Source organism: Symsagittifera roscoffensis, chromosome 6 (genome assembly GCF_963678635.1).
Source record: "Symsagittifera roscoffensis chromosome 6, txSymRosc1.1, whole genome shotgun sequence".
Classification (NCBI taxonomy): Eukaryota; Metazoa; Xenacoelomorpha; order Acoela; family Convolutidae; genus Symsagittifera; species Symsagittifera roscoffensis.
Genome location: NC_087067.1, coordinates 44073686 through 44096000, shown reverse-complemented (window position 1 = coordinate 44096000; position 22315 = coordinate 44073686). Strand labels below are relative to the sequence as shown.

Genomic DNA, 22315 nt, shown 5'->3' with positions numbered 1-22315 from the left:
AAGAGCTTTACAACGATGCCGCAACTGACCCGTAATGTTTCACTTGAGGTGGTCAAAATTGGCAGGAAAAAATTAAAAAACGAACCTTCATCCATAGTCCCATCTCGGCTCTACACTCTTCGAGAGTTGGTCAAAATAAAAATAAAATCCACCAAAAATTGGTCGAAAATAATCAATCAAAATTGGACTTCAGACAACCATCATACACTAATGGACAAAAATAAGTGCAGCTTGACTTTTACGAAGAACTTAGAATTTGCAGGGGAAATTAACAATTTGCCCAAGCGCTCCACGTTTTTGAACATCAAAAAACCATAAATAAACCGATTAAATTTTTTTAGCAACTTTCGAAGAAAATTGACTAGTTTTTCGATGCCGAAAACGAACATTTCAAAAAAACTCGCCAAACATGTATTTTATCTGGCACTGTTGCAAACTGACCAGGGAAGGCGCATCACGAAAAAACCACAAGACAAAGAAACACAAACTTTTCGAGAGTTTTTGGCAGACATACTTTTAACAATGGTCAAACATGAAATTTACAGGCATAATATCGCCAATCGAAGATTGGAAAAGAGTAATGAACGCAAGTAAATCTACAAAAAAAAGACTTTCTTGAAAAAATCTCAACTTTTGAACTGAAAAGAAAAAAAAATGGATGCCCTTTAAGCTCTTCAATTTTCTAGAACGATTTATGATTGGTGCTTTTTTGATAATATTAACCCAACTTGAGAAAACTGGATCAACAGGCAAAGTTTTTATTCCGCTGGAAATCTAAAAATTACATTCCACGTTCGAAACTAGAAATCGTTCACGTTTTTTCTCGCCATTTCCACGTTCATATTTAGAGAGTACTATTGACGTCACATTCAGCAGATGAAATTCAATTGAACTGAAAAAGTGTATATATACTTAAGTGTATTAATCAATGCATCAGTATGTATGAATGCACATCTGTAGTTATTAGAGACTTTTAAGACTTTTCCTGGAATAAAAAACAAAAAAAGAGAGACCTATATAGGAAACTTCACTGCGTTCATTACTCTTAATAAGCCAAAAAACTGTCACCCGAATATTATCAAAAAAAAAACAGGGTTTGAAAAGCTACAGACCCCAAGACTATTTGTGTCTAAACCACGCCAAAAACATGGAAACTTTTTGCCACCAAAACTTTGCACTGAAACAGACAAGGAAGGGAATTTTCACTTAGACGAAATTTGTTTCTGCTTCCGGTATGATAGGACTTAAATTCATCAATTACCAAAAACCTGATACCAAAAAATGAACGTAATGCAAAAAGATCAGAGTTAAAGAAACCGGCTTTATTGTTTTTGACGATATCACTGTAAAGTTTTGAACCAATTTAGTCTTCCTTGAAGAAAAAACTGAACCGCCAACGGTACATAAAAGAACATCTGAGAACCAAAGTAGTGCCATTTATGCGACAGTACCCTGAAAATTGGATTTTTTAAAAAGATAATGCAACGCCCCATGCTGACGAACAATACTTGCGAAGAAAACGAGTTAGGGTTCTTCCTAGCCTCTTGTTTCGCCATATTTACCTCCTATTGAACATGTCTGTGACCAGCTGAAAGAAAACTTTAAAAGTTTCGGCTAATTCCGCAAAGGTGACGAACTACGAAATCGGCACTACAATATCTATGATAGAAATTTTCCGGCTAGTTTGATAAAAATTGATTCAAAGCCAGGTCAAAATTATGCTGGCTGACGTTGATCCTATACGCTATTAGCTACCAAAAATCCAATTATTTTAAGTGATTTATAAATCATTGAAAAAAGATCGCTTGCGTTGATTTTGTCCACTATTGTAGTAACAAGAGACTACCAATTACAAAGAAAGACATTTTTTTTCGGGTTGAGTTCAAATATTGATACTGAGCTGGACGAACTGTAATTAGAGAAATTCAGAGTCTACCGAGAAAAATTCTCCAATTAAAAAAAACCTTAAGCCGACCGACGAGAAATACTTGTACCTACAACACCCAGAGTCGTTATGACGAATACCACAAAACCTGCGACCAATATCGCTTTTCTTCTACTCATTCTGATAATGTCTAGAATATTGCACGCAGTGCAACAAATATTCGTACATGAGCATGGATCTTTGCAACATGCATCTGTTATCGATAACCAGTGGCGGATTTTACCGTCGTCTGCATCAAACTCATCATCGTCATCGTAATGCTTCTGACCAGCACCGATTCTTTAATTCAGTCAAAACACAGTAGAACTCTTCAATTCGGTCCAAACACGTTTTTTTTCGTACCACAGTTACGAGTTTAAGTCATTCAAATGATTAAAAGCTTGAACGATCAATATTTTACGTAACTACGATTACGTTTTTAATTAACTGATTGTTGATCAAAATGCTTTTTGACAGTTTTATGAATGCCTATCGAATGCAGAAACTACGTTTTTATTGCATTAGCCAGTCACAAATTTTCGTCTGTAAAAACCGGATCAAAACCGAAAAGTATCTACAGCGTTTTTTGTTTGATTTCCACTTTTGCTGCTTCTTGATCCAAAATGTCAAAATATTTCTGATGAACGGATTGAAACTTCAAACCATCGGCGTAATGAGGGCTTACATAGGGCTCATTGATAAAATTGAAGTCGAAAAATCCTTTTCCAAACTCCTGGTCGTTGATATATGCCTTTTTAGCTTTCTTCAGCTTGCGAACTTGGCCATCATTAATAGCTTTAGTTTTGTATTCTTTGCCCAAATCACTAAACTGATCTTTCGGAGTGTCAAGTTCGGACAACAGAGGGATGACGTCGTCAGAACTATCGCTGTCGTACATTACGATTGACACGAATTAAAAGTTGTTCAGATACTTTAAATATAGTAAATGATGAAATGAAGTTATTTGACTGTTTTATGAAAAACTTGTTTTATGAGGGAAATGAAAAGAAAATAATTCACACCTCATTCACGCAAAAACTTCATCATGCTGTATCAAGTCTTTCATAAAACAAGGCACTCTTTGCCTTGCTATTAAGGTTCATACTTCAATGAAACTAATTTGAAAAATGTTTTACAGGGCAACAGACTTCACATTGCAACAGACTTCACATTTCCTCCTATGGATATAAAGCAAAGCTTGAATGACCATCAATTAGTCTCCGTAACATGGCAAAATATCAAATAATCACTCCGAGCAAACCCTCATAGCTCTTAAATATTATATGCAATATGCACTCACGATAGAGATTAAGAATGAGCTCAAAAGAGTTAAGGGCTGCTGATTTTTGCAATTGAAATAACAAGAAAGATCCACTTACTTTGCTGTCTTTTCGTGCTTGATCAGCTTAATCTCACTCAGACTGACATTGGCTGTTGGCTCTGCCGATATTCCGATACCTCTCTGTTTGAACACACTCGCTTTCGGCTCTCCTGCCACACCGGCATTCGGAGATCCCGCCACACTCGGATCCTTGTTGTGCTCCAAGTCGTGGAAACTCAGCACCGACCTCGTCATGTCCAGATGCGCTTTCAGCTGCTCAATCTCCGCGTCTCGTTCCTTCACCGCCCTCTCCAAGTCTTCGATCCTAGACTTCTGCTTCTTAATAATCGTGTTAGCCTCTGACAAACTCATGTTTTCGGGGTCTTCTGGGTATTCTAGCTCAAAAGGTGGGACAGGGGCTACGTTTACAGTGTCGTACGGGGAGATGACCAAACTGTTGTAGGGCAGTAGATTGTCGAACGATTTGGTAATTGTCTGATTAGTGAACTCCAATGGTTCTGCGTTTGAACCCTTATCCTTGTTCCGACTTTTGCCTTTTGATCTAAAGAACGAGGCCATATGATTAAAGTTTCAATCAAAGCAACTATCAAAGCTCTCAGGTATCGTAAAATGTTAACATGGACAACACTTTTTAAACAAAAATCGAGAGCAATACAACACAAATCCAGCGAATTTAATCGACCGTCGGCTTAGAGATACAATCAGGTTCAAGTATTACAAATAACAGGCAGGTGTAACAAACAACAGTTAATTCCCAGTCAGAAATGAGGAAAATGGTATAACAAACATTTCTGTTGTATAATGGCTAGAACAAACGAGCAAATCATTTTTTCTATAACGCAGACAAACAATAATTTCAACGTCAATCAAAAGCGGGAAAAATCTGCTGCAAATCAAAAAACCATTAGCCTTTAATGTAATCAGAAGCGCTCTCAATTAATTCTAGCTCAAATTTGAGCTCAAGCCTCGACTGCTTGAGAGTTTAAAGGGCGGTAAGAAAAGTCAAACTGAAGAGTCTGTGTGTCAAAGCCTCTGTATTTAATACCATCTACAGCAGAGGCCGAATTAGAGCAAAAAGAAAGTGGCCAATGAATGGATTAAGTTCTTAAATAGAGGGATTTGGTGGAATTCCTTGGAACACTTAGCCACTTCTCCGCTGTTAAACCACCATCGCTGAACTGAGATTTTTTATATGATTGATATTGTTGACCCGTGGGCTCTTCACCCTCGAAAAACCGTAATAATAGGGAACAGTTTTTTTTAGTGGGCCAAATGACTGTTCAGCGGGACAAAGACTGAACTTATTTTATATTTTGGGTAAAAAAATACTAAAATAAAATACTGAGCGCAGATTAAACGGTGAAAGAAGGCTGTCCGTATGCCTTCAAACACTGCTTCAAATACTGTATTTGAAGAGAAAATGCATTTGAAAAATAATCAATTATATAGCAAATGTGAGACGAAGATATCGTATTTGAACTTTATTTTTTCTTCTTATAATGAGAACTTGAGAACCGCGGTTAAAAACAAACTTGACAGAAATCAATGTAAGAATCAATCTGCTTCAAAACATGCAGCTAGTCAAATCGCAGAGCGACAAATGAGCCAACCCCCTTAGAAACAGTGAAAATTGTTTTATTTTTACCAATGATTTTAACTCGACTTTTTCAAGCAGTGAAAATCAAATCGACTAAAACGTCAAGTGGGCTTCAAAAATTGTAAAATTTGGAATGGCGGAGCTAAAAAAAGTTAAGAACCTTCTTACTGTTTTTCGATGGTTTTTAATCATCTAAAAACAGTAATTGCTTGTATTTCGTCTTAATCTTAATTTAAAATCGGTAAAAATAATTCGCGTGACAGTCAGACTTAACAAACAAACCGATTTTTTACATGTTTCTTTTATCTATTTATTACTACGTCTGTTACATTACAAGCAAATACGGCTGACAATTTTCACAAGCAATGTAACGAAATAATTTATAATTTCAACTTTTTTTTCAATTGATAAGACAACAATTGTGTGCTAACTTTCATTTATGATGCTAGCAGAGTTCGAAAAGTGTCTTTCTTTACTTCACAAAAAGTGACATGAAAAAATGCAAGAAAAACTGGAGAATATATAAGGTGTCAAGGTAAGAAAAGATTAAAATGTTGGTAAAAATTGATCAACAGAAAATAGCCAAAGTGAGTGAATAAAACTAGGAAAGGATGTACACAGGAGGTAACCAGTGCTTCGCTTTCCGCTGACTTTGATATTGGGTTGAGTAATTTGTGCGGCCCTAAGAATGCAGGAAAAATGGGCAATAATAGCAGTTCCTAAAAAGGATTGAAACAGGAAATCACAATCACTAATTGAAATCAAATTGGCGCGAACAAAGCCGCTAAAATTAGTTCTTCAATTAGTTGCGCAAGATCAAATGTCTTCTGCCATTTATGTTGACGTTGAAAGGTCAAAACAAAGTCCCTTCAATAACAAAAAAAATAATGGAAAGTCTTCAAGGATAAAATATAACTGTAGGGATAGAATTTGCCAGCGCGTCCGTAACAAGTCTGTTACAATCCAATTAGTATTCTTCACCGAGGGTGGTTTATCGCTTCAGACTGATCGCTAAGGACAGCCCTTCTTATTTGATTGCAAAACTACATCAGTCATATAAAAATAAACTGGAAATGGATTAAAGCAGCGATTAATTTTCATACCAACTACACAAAAATGAGCTATTTTGCGTCGCATTTCAGCAGAGCGGAAATTGCATTAGGGGACGCGGGATTTATCAGTTATGAAAACAAAGAGTGAAAGCAAGGAAAAGCGCAGATTCAAATTACACGGTAGGGGCTCTGACTTGCGTTTTAATTGGATTCTACATGTGCTTAGCAGAAAAACACTTCGAAATCTAGCCTATCGAAACGACAGAAGTATTCAAAATATCATTTTCAATATTCAAGTCCCAGAAGAACCTAACAGAAACCTAGCCTGAAAATAATGACTTTAAACGCTAGTCACATCGGGAACTTGCACATTTTCCCGCTGTCCGAAACACTGAAACGTGACTCCTCGGATGTTGCTTAAGATATATTATACGAGCGAATATTTTGCATGAGTAGTTAGATGTAGGTACAAAAAATGGCGAAACCTGAGGCTAGCGACACAAAACTACCGACATTCTTGTAAGCTACGCATATACTAATGCAAAAATTCCAACCTAATGTATATCCAAAACGGAAACTTCCCGCTGGGAAACCACCTTGTACCAGTTCAGCTTCATAGAAAAAGAACAAATAAATAGTCTACGTCTATTATCAATCAAAACCACTAGAGCGTATCCAACAAGGCAACAGTTTGGATTAGTTTAAGTTTCGACAAAGCCAGTGAAGAGCTTTGTAACACATAGCCAACAACTCATTTAACTCAAACACTTAAGCCGTCTAAATATCACCAATGTTGAACCGGAAGCATTTAAAGCTTAAAGCCGGAAGCATTTAAAGCAACAACTTATCAGAGAAAACAACCGTTAAATAAGCGTAATTTTAGTGCTTTGATAAGTCACTCAAGGATAAAATCAAAGGCCAAATTTAACCATTTTACCTAATTACGTAGTCCAAAACATGTCGAGATTTATGTTTCGCAAAATGAAAGCTATGGGGGGGGGGGCTACGAAATCAGACGACAATCAATTTAGACGACCGTAATAAAATGGAATTTTGACAATAACTCTTTGTGCATTTAGACGATTAAGAAAAATTTGATTGTCGTCTAGTTTCCTACCCCCCGAAAGCTACGCACTCACAAAAGAGAGAAAAGAAAAATAAGCAAAAAAAAAGAGAAGAAAGACATTAAAAAAAACGATTCAGTATTTTGAACAAATCGTACTAAAATTTTCATATTAGCTCAAAACATGTTGAGCTGAACACAAAAGTTAATCACGCACTCACAAAAGAGAGAAAAAAACAACAAGGAAAGTAAGAAAGAAAAAATGAAGACAACTGATTCAGTATTCTAAACATATCAAACAAAAAATTTCCGTTTAGCTCAAAAGCTTCGCAAAATGAAAGACAATCACGCACTCACATAAGAGAGAAAATTAACACAAAAAAGGAAAGAAAAATTAAAACATCCTATTCAGTATTTCAAAAATATCAAACTATAATCTTCTATTAGCTCAAAACATGTCCAGCTTCAATGCTTGGCAAAAAGAAAAACACGCACATACAGAGAACTAAGAAAAAAGTTATCAAAAACAATTCAAAATTTCACAAAAAAATGCCCACACGACTTTTTTTTGAGAATCAGATTCACTTCAACCAACTGGACCCAAACAAAAGGCGGAGAAATAAATTAAAAGTTGTAAGCATTAATAAGAACAAATCCACTGGATCGCAATCCATTTCAATTTTTCCAGCAGGGACAGATACAGGATTTTCGAAAAAAAAATTGACAATTTTGTCGACCCTTTTTTAGGCCGACCAAATTGATTTTCCGAGCTCTTACAAATCACTATTAAGACCCTATTCTGAATAAATTTTCTGTGCCGCATCCACTTTGATAAAAACAGGCCAAAAAAGGCGTTTTTAGGCACTTATTTCGAAAATTTTGCCCAAAAAATCGCGTTTTTTCGGCACGCGCTTCCCCTGAAAATTAAGTATATATTGGCGCCAAAAGCGCCATTAGAAAAAATTTGGGGCCAGTCAGCCAAAAATGGGTATCTCAAAATAGTATACAGGGGGCCCTTTGGGTCGGCAGGGGTCGAATCCCTGATGGGGGGGGGGGCGTCAGCCCTCCCAAATCCGCTGGTGGTTTCATCACTATCACAGATCACGAAGTGACAGATTGTGAAGTAACTAAGGCGGAGGTCGTTATTTTTCATACAATGTCAAGCATCTCAAAAAGTCTTTAGGGAGTCGTAAAACCCTTTTAGCCGTGATTTTAATTCTTAAAGTACTTTCAACAAGATTTCCTAGCTCAAGTTAAAAACTTCCCTTCACCAACGCCTCCAAACTGCTTTAAGGAGGAGGATATTAACTTCCCGAAAAGCGAGAAAAACACGTCTGCTTAATTTCAGACTGCAATGAAAAAGCTTTTTCACTTTTCAAACTAATGTTAACTTCTTGCGATTGGTGTGAAAGATTCAATTGTATGTGCATGTTGTATTTACTTATTGCATTGTTCCGACCATTTGAAAAATGGGGAGGAACTTTGTATTCGGGTGTGCTTTAGTTTTTCATTTGATTTTGTTTTCCACGCAAAATCAGCTACCACGAATAATCATCAGAGAGAGTTGTGATATATCATATTAAAGCCCTTTCAGTCGTGATTCGAATGACATTTAAAAATTTCGAAAAAGTTTACCCAGTGTCGAGAAAAACTGGTTTGAAGCTTTTGATTTTTCGTATAAATCCGAGCAAGTAAAGCGAGCGAGCACGCTTATTTAAGCTTAACTTAGGTCGTTTACAATAGCTTAATTATACTTACATTTATAATTAGTTTTTGGAGATATTTTTTGTCATTCTTCTTCAAAAACTAATATCCTGTTTGCCTATATTACTATGACTATCGAATATTCCTACTTTAAATTTATAGATCAGAGCCTTATATCACCACTACGCATAAAAACTACACTAATTTCAAAAAAAATCGTAGATTTTTTTAAAAACTATGGTCGGAACATTATGTGCTACTTGCGCAGTAACCGGCTATCCTTATTAAAATTTTTATCAAAAAAAGTTCTTCCATTTAAACTCGTTTACTAATTTTTGATTTAATGTTAACGTCTTCCCACCATCGCATCTGGTTTTTATGTAAAATGACTAGCACTAATTTAAAAATCAGAATAACCAAAAAGTGTTTTCAAACTTGCAGATAAAGGCGAAGCTGCCGTAAGAGCATACAAACTTCCCAGGCATGGATTAAGAGCTGATCTTTTCAAAATAATACAATGGAACAAGGAACCTCATTAAAATCTGCAAAATCAAAAAGGCAATATGACTTGAATGGAGCCTTAAAAAATGATCAGTCACCCGAGGCTTGCGAGAGAAGTCTTTGCAAAAGAAAAAAGAACACTGTAAGATAATAAGTTGTGGTAAATTTTTATAAATAAGACAAATTTTGATACCATAAACCTTCGAATACTCCGATTTAAGATGCATTTTTCGCTCATTAATTGCTGAGTTCTACAGATCAAAGCTGATTAAGACTGATGAAAACACACTCATTATAGCTATTCAAACTCTGCATTCAAATTATCTGGTATAAAGATCAGACATTTGCATTGTTTCTCATAAGCATTCTGAGCAACTTAAACTGCATTCGTTTACTCAGGTTTTTATGCAAAAAAAAGATGGAATGTCACCACTAATTTCAGAAAATATATATAATAGGCCCATACGAAAAAAAAGTTAGCTGAACTGCAAAACCGTCAAATAAATTGTAGATTTAGATATAAAATGTTGTATAGAAATTCAAATTAAAAATGAAAACGTTATCAATTTGCTAATTAAAACAACAATTTTTACAATGTCACCAGAAAGTAGACGATAAGGACTTAATCTTAGGCGCCGTGTCTGAATATACATGTTAAGGAAAAAGAAAATAATCTTCATAAAATGTTACAATACTCTGAAAGCGGAAAATAGAGACGCTTGGAAAATGAAGAGAACATTTTAAATTGGGATGTTGTTGGTAGTAATAAAATTATAGTCAAGTCTGGTGAAACAAAGAGACTTAAATTCGGTCAACCAATGAAACCACAGAGAATTGATGACGCTTATGGCCCTTGAGAATTCAATAAAAGCAGCATTTTTGATGTTGTGTGACGCTTAGATTTTAAGGAGAAGCCGCTATAAAAAACTCAACGGCTAAGATTTTAAGGAGGCGCCGCTATAAGAAAATCAACAAACTGGCTCTGACAATAATCAGCCAGATCAAAAAGTATACGAGCTAGGCAATAAAAAATTATACAAGGATTTTCCTCTAATTTCAGGTATCACTTCAAGAACTTAAAGACTCCCTAGCTCTGCGATACTTTACCCAACCCGGTGACATTTACCCACTCTAACCAGATTACACTTAAAAAAGGGTTTAACCCAAAAATAACTTATTCGAGTTTTCACTGCAAATAACTTGGCGAATTTGTTGATAATGAAGATTCGCCAAATAACAGTTATGCTTTTTACGAGTAACAAGGATAATAAGCTGCTGCGCAAGTAGCACAGAATGTTCCGACTACAAGAAATTCGAAAAAAATTCAAAAAGTTTTTCTCTTAAGTTTCAGCTATTTTTTGGGAAGGGCGATTAAATTAAGTAATAAACTGCAGAGTGAGAGATAAATATTGCTTACGTAAAAATTGTAATACAAATAAATTGAGCTAACTGTCATCAATTATTGTTAATTGGTATGAAAATCGGAAAAGATTAGACCTTTTTTCTGAACATAGACAGTTTACTATTTTTTTAGAATCGAATTACTACCAAACCAACAAGGCTTGGCTTTAAATGATAACACACTTGACCCTCTATAAAATTTAATTGAGGCAGTCAACATTGGGTGAAAAAAACACCCTACGCAATAGTTCCTTAACAAAAATAGAACAAAATGCGAATACCGTTAGTCAACTCAATAAAACTGAGGCGCCTTCGAACAAAAGCGCTATTGCAAGTAACTACCCCTAAATGCAATGAAAAAAATGAACACAGAAGCAAAAGAAGTTTTGTATAAGAAGCCTTTGACAGAGACACAAATTCGACTACAAAAATGCTAGGTCATGGATTTCAAATCAATCAAAAAACCATTAATCAAAATCCAAATGACGGTAGCCCGAAAAGTAATTGTATACTAATGGAATGCAAGGCAAACTGAGTAATGAAATTCTGAAGCAAACGACCTTCTGGTTATGTTTCCTAGTTTGAAATATCAGAATGGGTGTATCATTCCTAAAAAAACATACGTTTTTTAAAGTAGAACAGAGCTACTCTTATTTGATTACGAATATATCAAAAGAAAACTTGAATGGTTAAGGCTTCGGTACAGAGAAGAAATTCTACTGAAAAAGCCAACATACAATTGGAAAAGAGTCAATGAACGCAGCTTTCGAATTTTAAAGACACAATTATATGCCCTTTAAGCTCTTTGAAGATCAAGAACAATAAATGATTGTCACTTTTTGATAAACAGAGACAAAGCGCAGCTTTGCAGCACCACTTGCGATACAAAAAAAAACATAAGACAAAAAACGAAAGACAAAAACTTTCAAAAAATCTAGGTCTAACAAACATTAAATTTTCGTATGTCTGGATGAAAGTTCATTCTAGCCAAACAAGCCACACATTTCAATATTAAATTAGAAATGAAACAAAACTTATGAGGAGGATACACAGCCGATAGTCTTTGAGCAGACACAAGTTGAGCTAATTAAAGATGCTCCTGGAACTGCAATGAGCAACACTTGCACTTGCAATAACAATGAAATTTGTTTACAGAGCAAAAAAAATCATGATAAGGCAACGCAACGGTACAAATCTTACAAAGAGGAAACAAAGCCGACAATCTTTGAGCAGACACAAAATGAGCTGGAAAAAAAAGATTCTATAAAAAAAAGAAACATTTCAACTTTAAGTCCCTCCTGAAACTTCAAGGAATAACATTAGCCGACAATCTTTGAACAGCCACCAGTTGAACCGAAAAAAAACTACATTTATTTTAAAAATTTAAAAAGTTCAAGTCCCCTGAAACTACAAGTAACAACGCTTGCACTTGCAACTACAAGGAAAATTGTTTACAGAACAAGCAACATCCGTGATGTGGCAACTAAAGCCAAAAGATATGTTCAGACAAATAAAAATCCGACAAATCAATGTTTGCCATAACAAATTTTAATTGCATACATAAAAAAAACAAGGCTCCGGTCAGGAATCGAACGCCATAAATGAATCTGGTTTGAATCAGATGAAAAGACAATACAAAAACTGCAAAAAAACTTGAAAAACCTTTCTAATCAATCGAAAGATCAAAAATAGCAAAAGAAATTACCTGCTGAAAGGAAAAAAATTACCTGCACCATAAAAAAAACTTTAAAAAATAGCTCTCATCTCGTAATGCTTGAAAGAAAGGGAATATTTGTGCAGGAACTAATTCGACAAAAATAAGCAGATATAAATAGTCTAAAATAGTCGAAAAATTTCAGTTTCCACAAAACAGGTCCCGACTGAAAACAGTTCCCTAAATTTCAATTAATTGCCCAAAGCCGGAATACATTGAAACGATTTTGAATTTAAATATAAAACTATTAAATTTTGAGCAAACTTGGTGCTGCGGCAAAAAGCCGACCAAAATGAGCAGACAAACGGAAACACTATAGCCATTTTTTGACGCTCAGAAAGTTAACGAAAAACAGGTCCTGGGCGGATTCAAACCATTGACCTTTGGCTTGGTAGGGTAGGCAGGTGCTTTACCTCTTCGACACATGCGCGAATTAACGTCTGAGTTCAGATTTCTGGGACAACTAGGTACAATTACTGAAGGGATTCTGTTGAACTAGTTTTTAAATGAAAAAAATCTATTTTCCGATTTGATAGCGCTAGTAGCTTAGTGCAAGCTTAGATAATTCAAAATTGAAATCGCAAAAAATTCGAGCTCGAGTGTCAACACACTTTAAGTCATTTCCCTTAAGAAAAAAAAACAATAAATCATCAAGACCTATATAAGAGTCTTCACTACATTCATTGACTCTGAATTAAAATAAACTTTCGATAACGAACAAAGAGAGCCAGTTGCTATACAAGGGCCACAAAAATGGTCCGACCCAGGGTGACCACTTTTTTGAGAGAAAAATAGTGGCTATGACAATTTTACAATTTTTTCAAATTTTTTGTCGACCTTTTTTTTTGATCGACCAAATTAATTTTTCAAGCCCTGCCAACAAAACACTAAAAAGTCTAATTTTGAATAAAAAGTCGTTTTCAGGCACTTTTTGAAAAATTTTGAAAAAAAATTGCGTTTTTTTTGGCGCGCGCTCCCCGCTCAATATTGGTATATAATGGCGCCAAAGGCCCCTTTAGAAAAATTTTAGGGTTCGTCACCAAAAACCGTTGTAAATAGTGACTTTTATTGACCATTTAAAAAATAGTGACCAATTAGTGACTGGTCACTAAAATAGTGACCAAGTGGTACCCTGGTCCGACCATATTCTTAAAAACTACAGAAAAATTCTTAAAAACAATCCTTTTCAGATTTACTCGAACAATGACAAGGACAAAAAAACCATTTAAAAAGTCAAAAAATGTGTCTAAAAAACGTCGAAACCTTAACTTACTGGTGTAAAACTGAATTTTCAGGGCATGAAAATTTTTTTTCACTGGTTATCTGTTTACAGTAAGCCTGCTCGCTAGCTTTAAACGCTGAAAATTGAACTAAAACTGAACTATTACACAGCAGGTTTTCTTGACACTGGGACAATTTTTTCAAATCACGACTGGAAGAGCTTTCTTATGATAAATCACTCGACCCAGTCCGATGATTGTTAAAGATATCTGATTTTGCGAGGAAAACAAAAAAATAAAAACACACCCGAATACAAAGTCCCCCTTTTCAAAAAAAGCAAAATAATAGTCGTGCAAGATAATAGGTCCATCTCCCCAGACTATCATAAATTTCTTCAATATTTGACCAACAAACACCACGAGGCAATGAGGGCACTTAGTTTAAAACGCCAAAAAAAGGTAACAGGAAATCCGTCACGAAAAGTTATATATCCTAATTGCTGGGCTTTTTATCGGTCCTACTTTCCAAGAAAGCTCCGGAATGCTTATGCTTGAGGGTGGTTTATAAAAACAAACCAATATAGACTTTTAAACTATCCTAGCTCATGTTTTCATACCAACCTGAACTCAAAAATGAAACAGTATTTCACATGCGACAATTTTTCGTAAGGTTATGGGGTTTTGAAAACTGCCTAATTTTGATAATTAACCCCTCGCTTTTTACCAGTTTTGTATAATAGCGTATCGTTTATAATCGTGTTCAATGGAGGCAATTCAAGCTAACTTCTTCTAGATAAAAAATATCTTAACGTCCTCGGAACATAGTAATGAGACTTTCAAAAAATGATTGAAGACATAAAAACATCAACACAGAAAATTGCAAAACCCTTTTTCCCTTTATTTTTTTGTCTTTGTCTCCTTATTTTTTATTCACAAAAGCGCGCTGGAAAAATGCAAAAATGAGTGGCGACAATAGCGCTAACAAGAGCCGTTGACATTATTTTAACGCTATTGCAACCACTCAACAATTGTGGAAGTATAAAATTGGGAGGTCTTCATAATTGCTAAGTAAAGCAAGCCGATTATGGCGCATTAGCAGTCAATTTGAAAACAGACATTTACCAACTAACATGCCTCAATTTATAGAACGGACGCATTTTAACTAGTATACGAAAAAAATTCATTAGAAAATCCGACCTTGTCCGGGTTCGAACCCTCTTATTTTGCTGCTGTTCTCCTTCCCTACCTCTACGCTACAGAACCATGATACCTTGAAGCTAAAGTGCTATTTGTAATATAATAGTCTGTGTTAATATCCATAGCATTAGCTGTACTTAATAGCTGGATCAAAATGAACAATTTCAATATGAACACATTTTGTGGCAACAATTTGTGGCAACAATTTTGTGGCAACAATATTTGCGACTTAGGTTGAAAAAAAAATAAAGTTCATACTATAACACAAGCTATGCTTGTGTAAAAATGTCAGCTATTTTACCATAATTACTGTGGTCAAAACATTCGGTCCTACTTGCAAAGCAATCGGCTACTTCTGATATAGTTGCAGGAAATAATTGGAATCTCATTTAGTCATTTTTGTCATGATTCACAACGCTGAATTTAAACTAAGAATGGTGTTTTTCCGATGTAGATAAAATCTAATTTAAAACTAGCGCGCAGACTTAACTTATGATAAATAAGCTGTCTAGGCATTTCCCGATTTAGATGCCATAGGACGCTTTACATTCGAACCGACAATTGGGGTAAGTGGACGCGGATATCACATTTTCTGCATTTCGAGTCTAATCAATCTTCAAACTATTTCCATTTTACTCAGCAATAACAATAATCTCCAATATTTTCCAGAACAGAAAAACTCACCAATAATACGACTTCGAGACCATCATTGCTTACTTAGTCAACGATGTAAATTATAACAGAAATTTTTTGAAAAAAAAAGAAAGCTAAATTATCAAATAAGATAATTCGTCTCCGGGCAATTTAAAAACGGTGGCTGCGTCTTAGATAGAGACTGCATAAAGCTAATCCAGTAAAATAGAAGTCACAAAGGGGGGAAGAACCAATTGGATTTAAAAAAATATCTGAAGAGACAAATCTATAAAGGAAGCATTGAATACTAATGAGTGGTCATTTTGCAATGGATTCGTCGTTCAAACAACAGAGGTTGCAATGAAACGGAAACTGATCTTATTGTCAAAAAACCGCTTTTCTTCGTAACTGATGAGGCATGTATGTTTAAAATGAGACCGTGAGTATTCAACTATAGCCCTAACACAGACAGAATTATTACATTTGAGGACTAGACCGTTTTTTTTCTGTGGATTATAGTTTTTATGTAAAATGATTGAACGGCTTCTTGTATTCGTGGCATCTGTATTTGTGAGGATTAAATCTCGATTTAACAGCGTCATAAATCTCCACCCATCGAAGCGTATTAACCGCAAAAGTTGATGCTTTGATGCCAAAATATGGAACTGAAAAATTAACTGGTACAAAAATTTGGGACTGAGCGACAAAATTATTGGTATCAAGTTATTAACAAAAGTATCAAATTTACCTGCGTTGAACAGCTAATTACAATTTCAAGCTACAAAAATGGGAAAAATTGATTGCTAAGCAGACTATGCGAGTTTTGAAGCACGTATGAAGCTACAGACGCTTTTTTACGTCAGAAGCTTTTCTTAAAGTTTCAACAAAAAAAGCGGTTTTCCGACACTCAAAATTTGTCAACATTGAAGCCAAAAACGCTTTAGGATTGGTCAAAAAGATCTGGAATAAAAAACTAAAGGGAAACCATTTGTAAAAATTAGGTTAACAGAATTAAGGGGGAACGACGATTTTCCAAATTAAAAACACCAGGCGACAATAACTGCTTTTCAATAGCGTTTCAACCTGGTACAACTAGATATAAAACGTCGTATTAAATCGCTCGATCAGATTGCTAATAAATTGCTATTGAATGCGATGCACGAACTATCTGAGCGCTCGGAAAAAGTTTCCTTTCGCGTAAATCAATCAGTAGCGTGCCGGGGGGGGGGGGGGGGGGGGTGAGGGGGCTACTGCACTTCTTTCTTCCCAATTTTGGTTGCCAAAATTTCCCGAAGGGTTTCCCCTTCGGTATAATTTAACGTGATCCATTTTTGGCTGGCCAACATCAAAAATTTTCTAAAGGCGCCTTTGGCGCCAATATAACTGAATTTGAGGGGGGAGCACGCGCCGAAAAAACGCAAACGTTTGGTCTATTATTTATTCAAAAAGCTGAAATCGTAAATTTAGCCCATTTTTAAAAATTAGGCTACAGTGCAGCAAATTTTTGACAGTAATTTTGGACAGCTCGGAAAATCAAATATTTTGACTTAAAACGTCGACTATTTGTTAAGTTTTTTTTTCGAAAAACCACCGCCCACGCTAGAAAAATTTCAGCGCATGCCACTGGTGTAAATATACAAGTAATACAATGCAGATTTAACTAATCTGGACAAAACGAGTTAAACTTGAATTTTCAAACGCGTTTTTGTCTATTTGAGTTATGATTAGACAAAAAATTAAGAGTACAAAAGTTGCTTAGAATTTCATCAGAATTGATATGGAGCAATTTTGTCTCCGAAATTCTCAACCAAAACTTTACCCCAAAAATGGGTGATTTTGGCTTTTTTTTCAATTAATCCAGAACTACACTGAAACTACTTTGTTAATTGATGAGGAATATGAAACACAAGAAGCCTCTTACACAGCCCAACAAAGTTCTAGAAGAATTAAATAGCCAAAAACCTAAATAAGAGATAACATTTTGCTTGATAGTCAAGAAACGTGATTTTTACGACTTAAAACCCAAAATCTTTGCTTAAAAACAAACTTTCAACAATTTTCTCAAATTTTTGGAGATTTAACGCTTCTAGAACTTTGTTGGGCTGTATAAGAGATTTCTTGTGATATATATTTCTCATCAATTGAAAAAGTAGTTTCAGCGTAATTCTTGATTAACTGAAAAAAGCCAAAATGACCCGTTTTTGAAATAAAATTTTGGTTGAGAATTTGAGAAAAAATTTCAGTAAATTAATTCTGATAAAATTTCAAATAACTTTTGTTCTCTTCACTTTTTGTCTTATTTTAACCCAAATTGAGAAAAACGCGTTTACAAATTCAAGTTTTGTTTGTTTTGTCCGGATAAATTAAATCAGCGCCGTACCTTTAAATTACATATACATGTCATTAGCTTGATCTTTAACAACGTCAAGAAACTGAAAATAAGACTGCTCGTATATCAGGGCAAAGTCCTGAATGTTGTTACTGTCCCTTAAATCATATCGAATGGACAATAAATTTTAGACAGTTCATATCGAATGGGAAACCTATACATTTTGGACAATATCAAAGTGTAAAACTTTGAGTCGTACGAAATTAATACGACCAATTAGCTAGCCTCAATTCATCTTGGAACGATTTTGTTGTGCGGGATAATTCGCCACGCATAAATAATTCGCGTTACGCTCTCAGCATTATGAATAAACTCTTCAAAAAGCGCATAAATTAGTCCAGAACCTGGAAAATTTGGCAATTTTCAACCCCCAGAACTTTACAAGAAATAATCGGAGGTGAAATAACTTTTTATATTTGAACTCAGGAAGTCGATATCTTCAATAAGGTATAAAATTTTTTTGTTGAACATCAATATTTCGATCGGTGAAAATTGACTCAATAAAAAACCACACCGAGTATAAACATTCCGTTTTCTTCGAAAGTCGGAACAAAAAATTTTTTCCGAATTTTGAAAAACTAACATTTTAAATTCATTTAATCAATTCTTTTAACTTCAGCAAAGAATCTTTCAACTTAGGAAAATAAGTAGGAAAAATATTAATACCAACTGTCAGAGTTACAAGTTAAAACAAGGCAGCAAAATCCTGATTAATATTTGTCAAATTTGTGCAAAAACGGTTTAAAACGTCATTCTTTCATACAATAGTATCCGTTTTGAAATTAGTACACAAACTACCAAAGAGGGCTACCAACAAAAAAGTAGTCTATTATTAAAGTTTTCTGAAAAAAATAATCATCAAGCTAATTATATTTATCATAAAGCTCGAGCTGAAAATAAATAAGCTTTACAGAGGTTTTTCATCTAGTTGTTTTGACCACGAAGATGTCATTTTTATGTCATTCGACGCTGTCAATTACAATTTAGGCAGCAAAAAGAATAAAAACATCAATAATTATTTAATCAAGCTTCTCGTTATTAGTTCTGAGCTCACTAAATTTTGTTCGCCTGAGCGATTCATTATATGAGCATCTGTGGTCGCAATTTTTTTCTGCTAATTGTACCTTAAGCTACTAGTCTTGTTTATGGACTAAACAAAAAGGCCTTTCAAATTCTAAAAACTAAATTGACTGAAACTTTTAAACATCCGCTTTGGAAACAATGGAATTCATGCTATATTTAACTCTGCAAGTAATTCTTGAAATTGAATTCAGCTTTGAAAAGAAAACCAACTTCCCTTTCATTTGGAAAACAAAGTAGGAATTTTGTTCCAAATATTTTGAAAAGCGAATTTCTTTGTCTTTTCCGGTAATGATCACCGCGGACGAAAAATTGTAGCTAATTGCATGGCGACCGGCTACTGCTTATGATTGAAGCATATGTAGTAACGCAACTAACAGGATCTACTTAACAATCTCCCCCCCCCCCTATTGTACCTACTAAAGAATCTCCCCCCTTTCTTGAAAGGGGGGGGGGGGGGATTGTTAAGTAGGTCCCTGGGGATCTACTTAACAATCTCCCCCCCCCCCTATTGTACCTACTAAAGAATGCCCCCCCCCCCTTTTCTTGAAAGGGAGGGGAGATTGTTAAGTAGATCCAACTAACATTGACATATTACTGGGTGCTAAATAAACCAGCCGAAGTATAAACCAGCCGAAGTATCAACCAGAGGAAAATACGTAAGAGTTACATAATAGTTATGTAACAATTATGGTAACAGTTATGTAAGTTAAGCAAATTGATTCATATGATGTAACGTTTCGGCTTACTTAAATACTCTATCATCAATTGATTTATTTACTCTCTATCATCAATTGTCGAATGAGGGCATCGCCCTAAACATTTTAAGGATCTTCTAATTTTATTGAATTAAGGAGTTAGATTTAAATCTTAAAACAAGGCTGCTCGTATCAAGGCAAAGCCCTGAATGATCCGACTTCCCATTAATTAGTCTCGAATGGTTTTTGGTAAATGAAATATTGGCAAAACTATGATATTTTTAGCCTAAGATTCAAAGTGTCAAAACTTGAGTCGTTTTATGGAATTAATAATACCAATTAGCTTGCCTCAATTCAATTTAGAACGATTATGAGGGCGAATTTTTCGCCAGAAATAAATAATTCGCGCATTAAAACAAACTATAAAAGTATGGTTCCAGGAGCCAAGTGGCACTTTAAACTAGTGCAAACATCCTTGCTTAAAAATGAAAAGATTTACGATCGATGCCGATACGCAGTCAACTTTTCTAAAATCAGTCTGAATAAAAAAAACAACCCGAGCATATATATTCCTCACTTTCCTTGAAATAAGGAACAAAAATGTAGTTTTCTTTTTCCCCAAAATCAATTTTGAAGACAATTTCGAAACGCAGCTTTTTGGATATAAATTGGTCAATTATGTGTCTCAGTGGAAATTTTAGAGCACTTGGCTTACTTCAATCGTGCGTCCAATGAAGTGGCTAAGGTATCATCAAAAAGTTCTCATCTAAAATCAATAATTTCTCAAATAAGGCCACTCTTCCTTTCCCTTGAGGATAAATTGTCTCAATTTCCTAAATATTTCCTTTTAAAAACAAAATTGACGCACGCATCAGGTTTGGAAAAACTGAATTTGAACAAAAAAAACGCAGCAACCCTGGCGACCACTTTAAAATTACACCAATGAAACGTGAAATGATGGACTGTCGTAATAGTCTATTGAAAAACTGCGCCTCATAGCCCTAGCTTCCAAACCTTGTTTTTGTTCTGACCATTGAAATGTGATGGAACATTGTAGATTGGGGGACTTTGTTTTAAACTGTTTGAAACCAATGAGTAAAAATGGTTTCAAACAAAGTAAAAGACAAGTTTAAAACAAATGATAAATAAAACGAAGTTTTTCCAGTTTTGTGTCTTAGAGCGACATTGTTCGACTCTTGGGATGATCTACGGGTCCTTCCGAAACAAACTGGATAAAGAAAAAGCATGAACAATTTAATTGTTGAAATGATTGTTTTTAACGATATCACTTATTTCATAAATTAGCAGAAAAAGGTACTTTAAAAACATTAAAACAATTTTTACGTTTAAAACATGTTTTATTGTATAATTGGATAAAAACGTTTTGAACCCTCACTCTGAAATTTAGTATACAGGTTTGTTCTTCTGTTCTTCTTTCCACGCAAAATCAGGTACCACAAATAATTATCGGACTGTGCTGAGTGATATATCATATTAAACCCTTTCAGTCGTGATTCGAGTGACATTACATAACTTTCAAAAAAATTACCGTGTCGAGAAAAACTGGTTCGAAGTTTTTAATTTTTCGAGCAAGTAAAGCGATCGAGTAACCTTCGTTATGTATGAAAATTACCAAATTAGGCTAAAAATTGATAAATTTACAAATATTTGGATGCCTTATATAGCGCTTCTCCGGCACAAAAATTTTTTTTCGAAAACATTTGAAATTTGTATGGCAAGAAAAGTTTTGTTGCGCAAAAAAATTGAAAAAATATCTGTAGTGCAAAAAATTGAAAAGAAAAAAATATTTGTAGTCAATTGTAGTCGTTTATTGTAGACGTTTATGCCTAATTCACTAAATCTCTACAAGTTTGTATAGCTCTATTATCACACGACGTACAAATAAAATTAACTCTAAAGTTAACTAAAAGTGTCATGGTAATTTGAAAGTGGTACTTATTTTAAATCAGAGGTTACACCAGGAGACGAAGCGGAGCTTCGCATCACTCAGGATACAGAAACATATAGCAGCGGTTTGCGGCAATTAAAAGTTGACTGTAAAACATTTCAAGGATTTCAAGAGTACGCAGAATCCAGCCATTAATCAGCACATAAAAGCCAGCACATAAAAGCTAAGTCAATTCCAGACAAAGAAATCGTTAAAAAAACGGAAACGATCCGATTATGGCAAGTGTAGAAACTTAAGACAAAACTCCATTCTTTGTTTCCTTGTGACTGAGAAGAATGAGAAGGCAAAACAAAAATTTTAAAAAAAAAATCAAATTAAAAGATCGTCCTAAATTCGCATATCACAAAAAAATCCAGAAAAAAAAGCAGAATTTCTAGTAAATCAATTACTTGGACAATTAATCCATACATCAAACGGATTTTGAACTATACTGAAAATTGTCAGAAAAACCCGTGCTTTGACGTCTAAGCTGACAATAATAATAAAACAGAGGATAGGTAGAAAAAATTGTTTCATTATTAAATTAGAAGAGAAAGGATACATAGAAAACCCTCAACCTCTGTAGTGCCACAATTGAAAAAAAAACCTCTTGACCAATTGTGCAGAATAAGACGCGGAGTTGAATTTTGTTGTAAATCAAGCCAACAAATGGTTCAGAGATTCTGTGAAACAAGTTGTTTGCATGAAAAAAAGTTTGTTCCGATTTGAAAACGCTAGCGTAATAATTCAAATCACTTTCACTGTTTTCAGTGTCACCAAACAAATTAAAAACCAGACCTCAAATTGCACTCCGGGTGTTTTGTGGAAAATAGATTGATTAGACTTTAAACT

At 34.7% G+C, this 22315-nt stretch overlaps 3 protein-coding genes across 6 annotated transcripts in view; 1 reads left to right on the top strand and 2 right to left on the bottom strand.

Annotated features, from left to right (window-relative positions):
• The window catches only part of LOC134847846 (ankyrin-1-like), a 287174-nt gene that overhangs the window by 195876 nt on the left and 68983 nt on the right, over nucleotides 1–22315 (top strand). The window lies entirely within an intron of this gene.
• LOC134847847 (transmembrane protein 135-like) overlaps nucleotides 1–22315 on the bottom strand; it is a 138061-nt gene that overhangs the window by 57463 nt on the left and 58283 nt on the right. The window lies entirely within an intron of this gene.
• The window catches only part of LOC134848220 (cGMP-dependent protein kinase 1-like), a 57526-nt gene that overhangs the window by 24718 nt on the left and 10493 nt on the right, over nucleotides 1–22315 (bottom strand). For all 4 annotated transcript variants that reach the window (XM_063865601.1, XM_063865602.1, XM_063865604.1 and 1 more), the window contains one exon: nucleotides 3304–3807. In XM_063865601.1, coding sequence (XP_063721671.1) covers nucleotides 3304–3617 — 314 coding nt within the window. In that variant the 5' untranslated portion in view covers nucleotides 3618–3807. The remainder of the gene's footprint in view (nucleotides 1–3303; nucleotides 3808–22315) is intronic.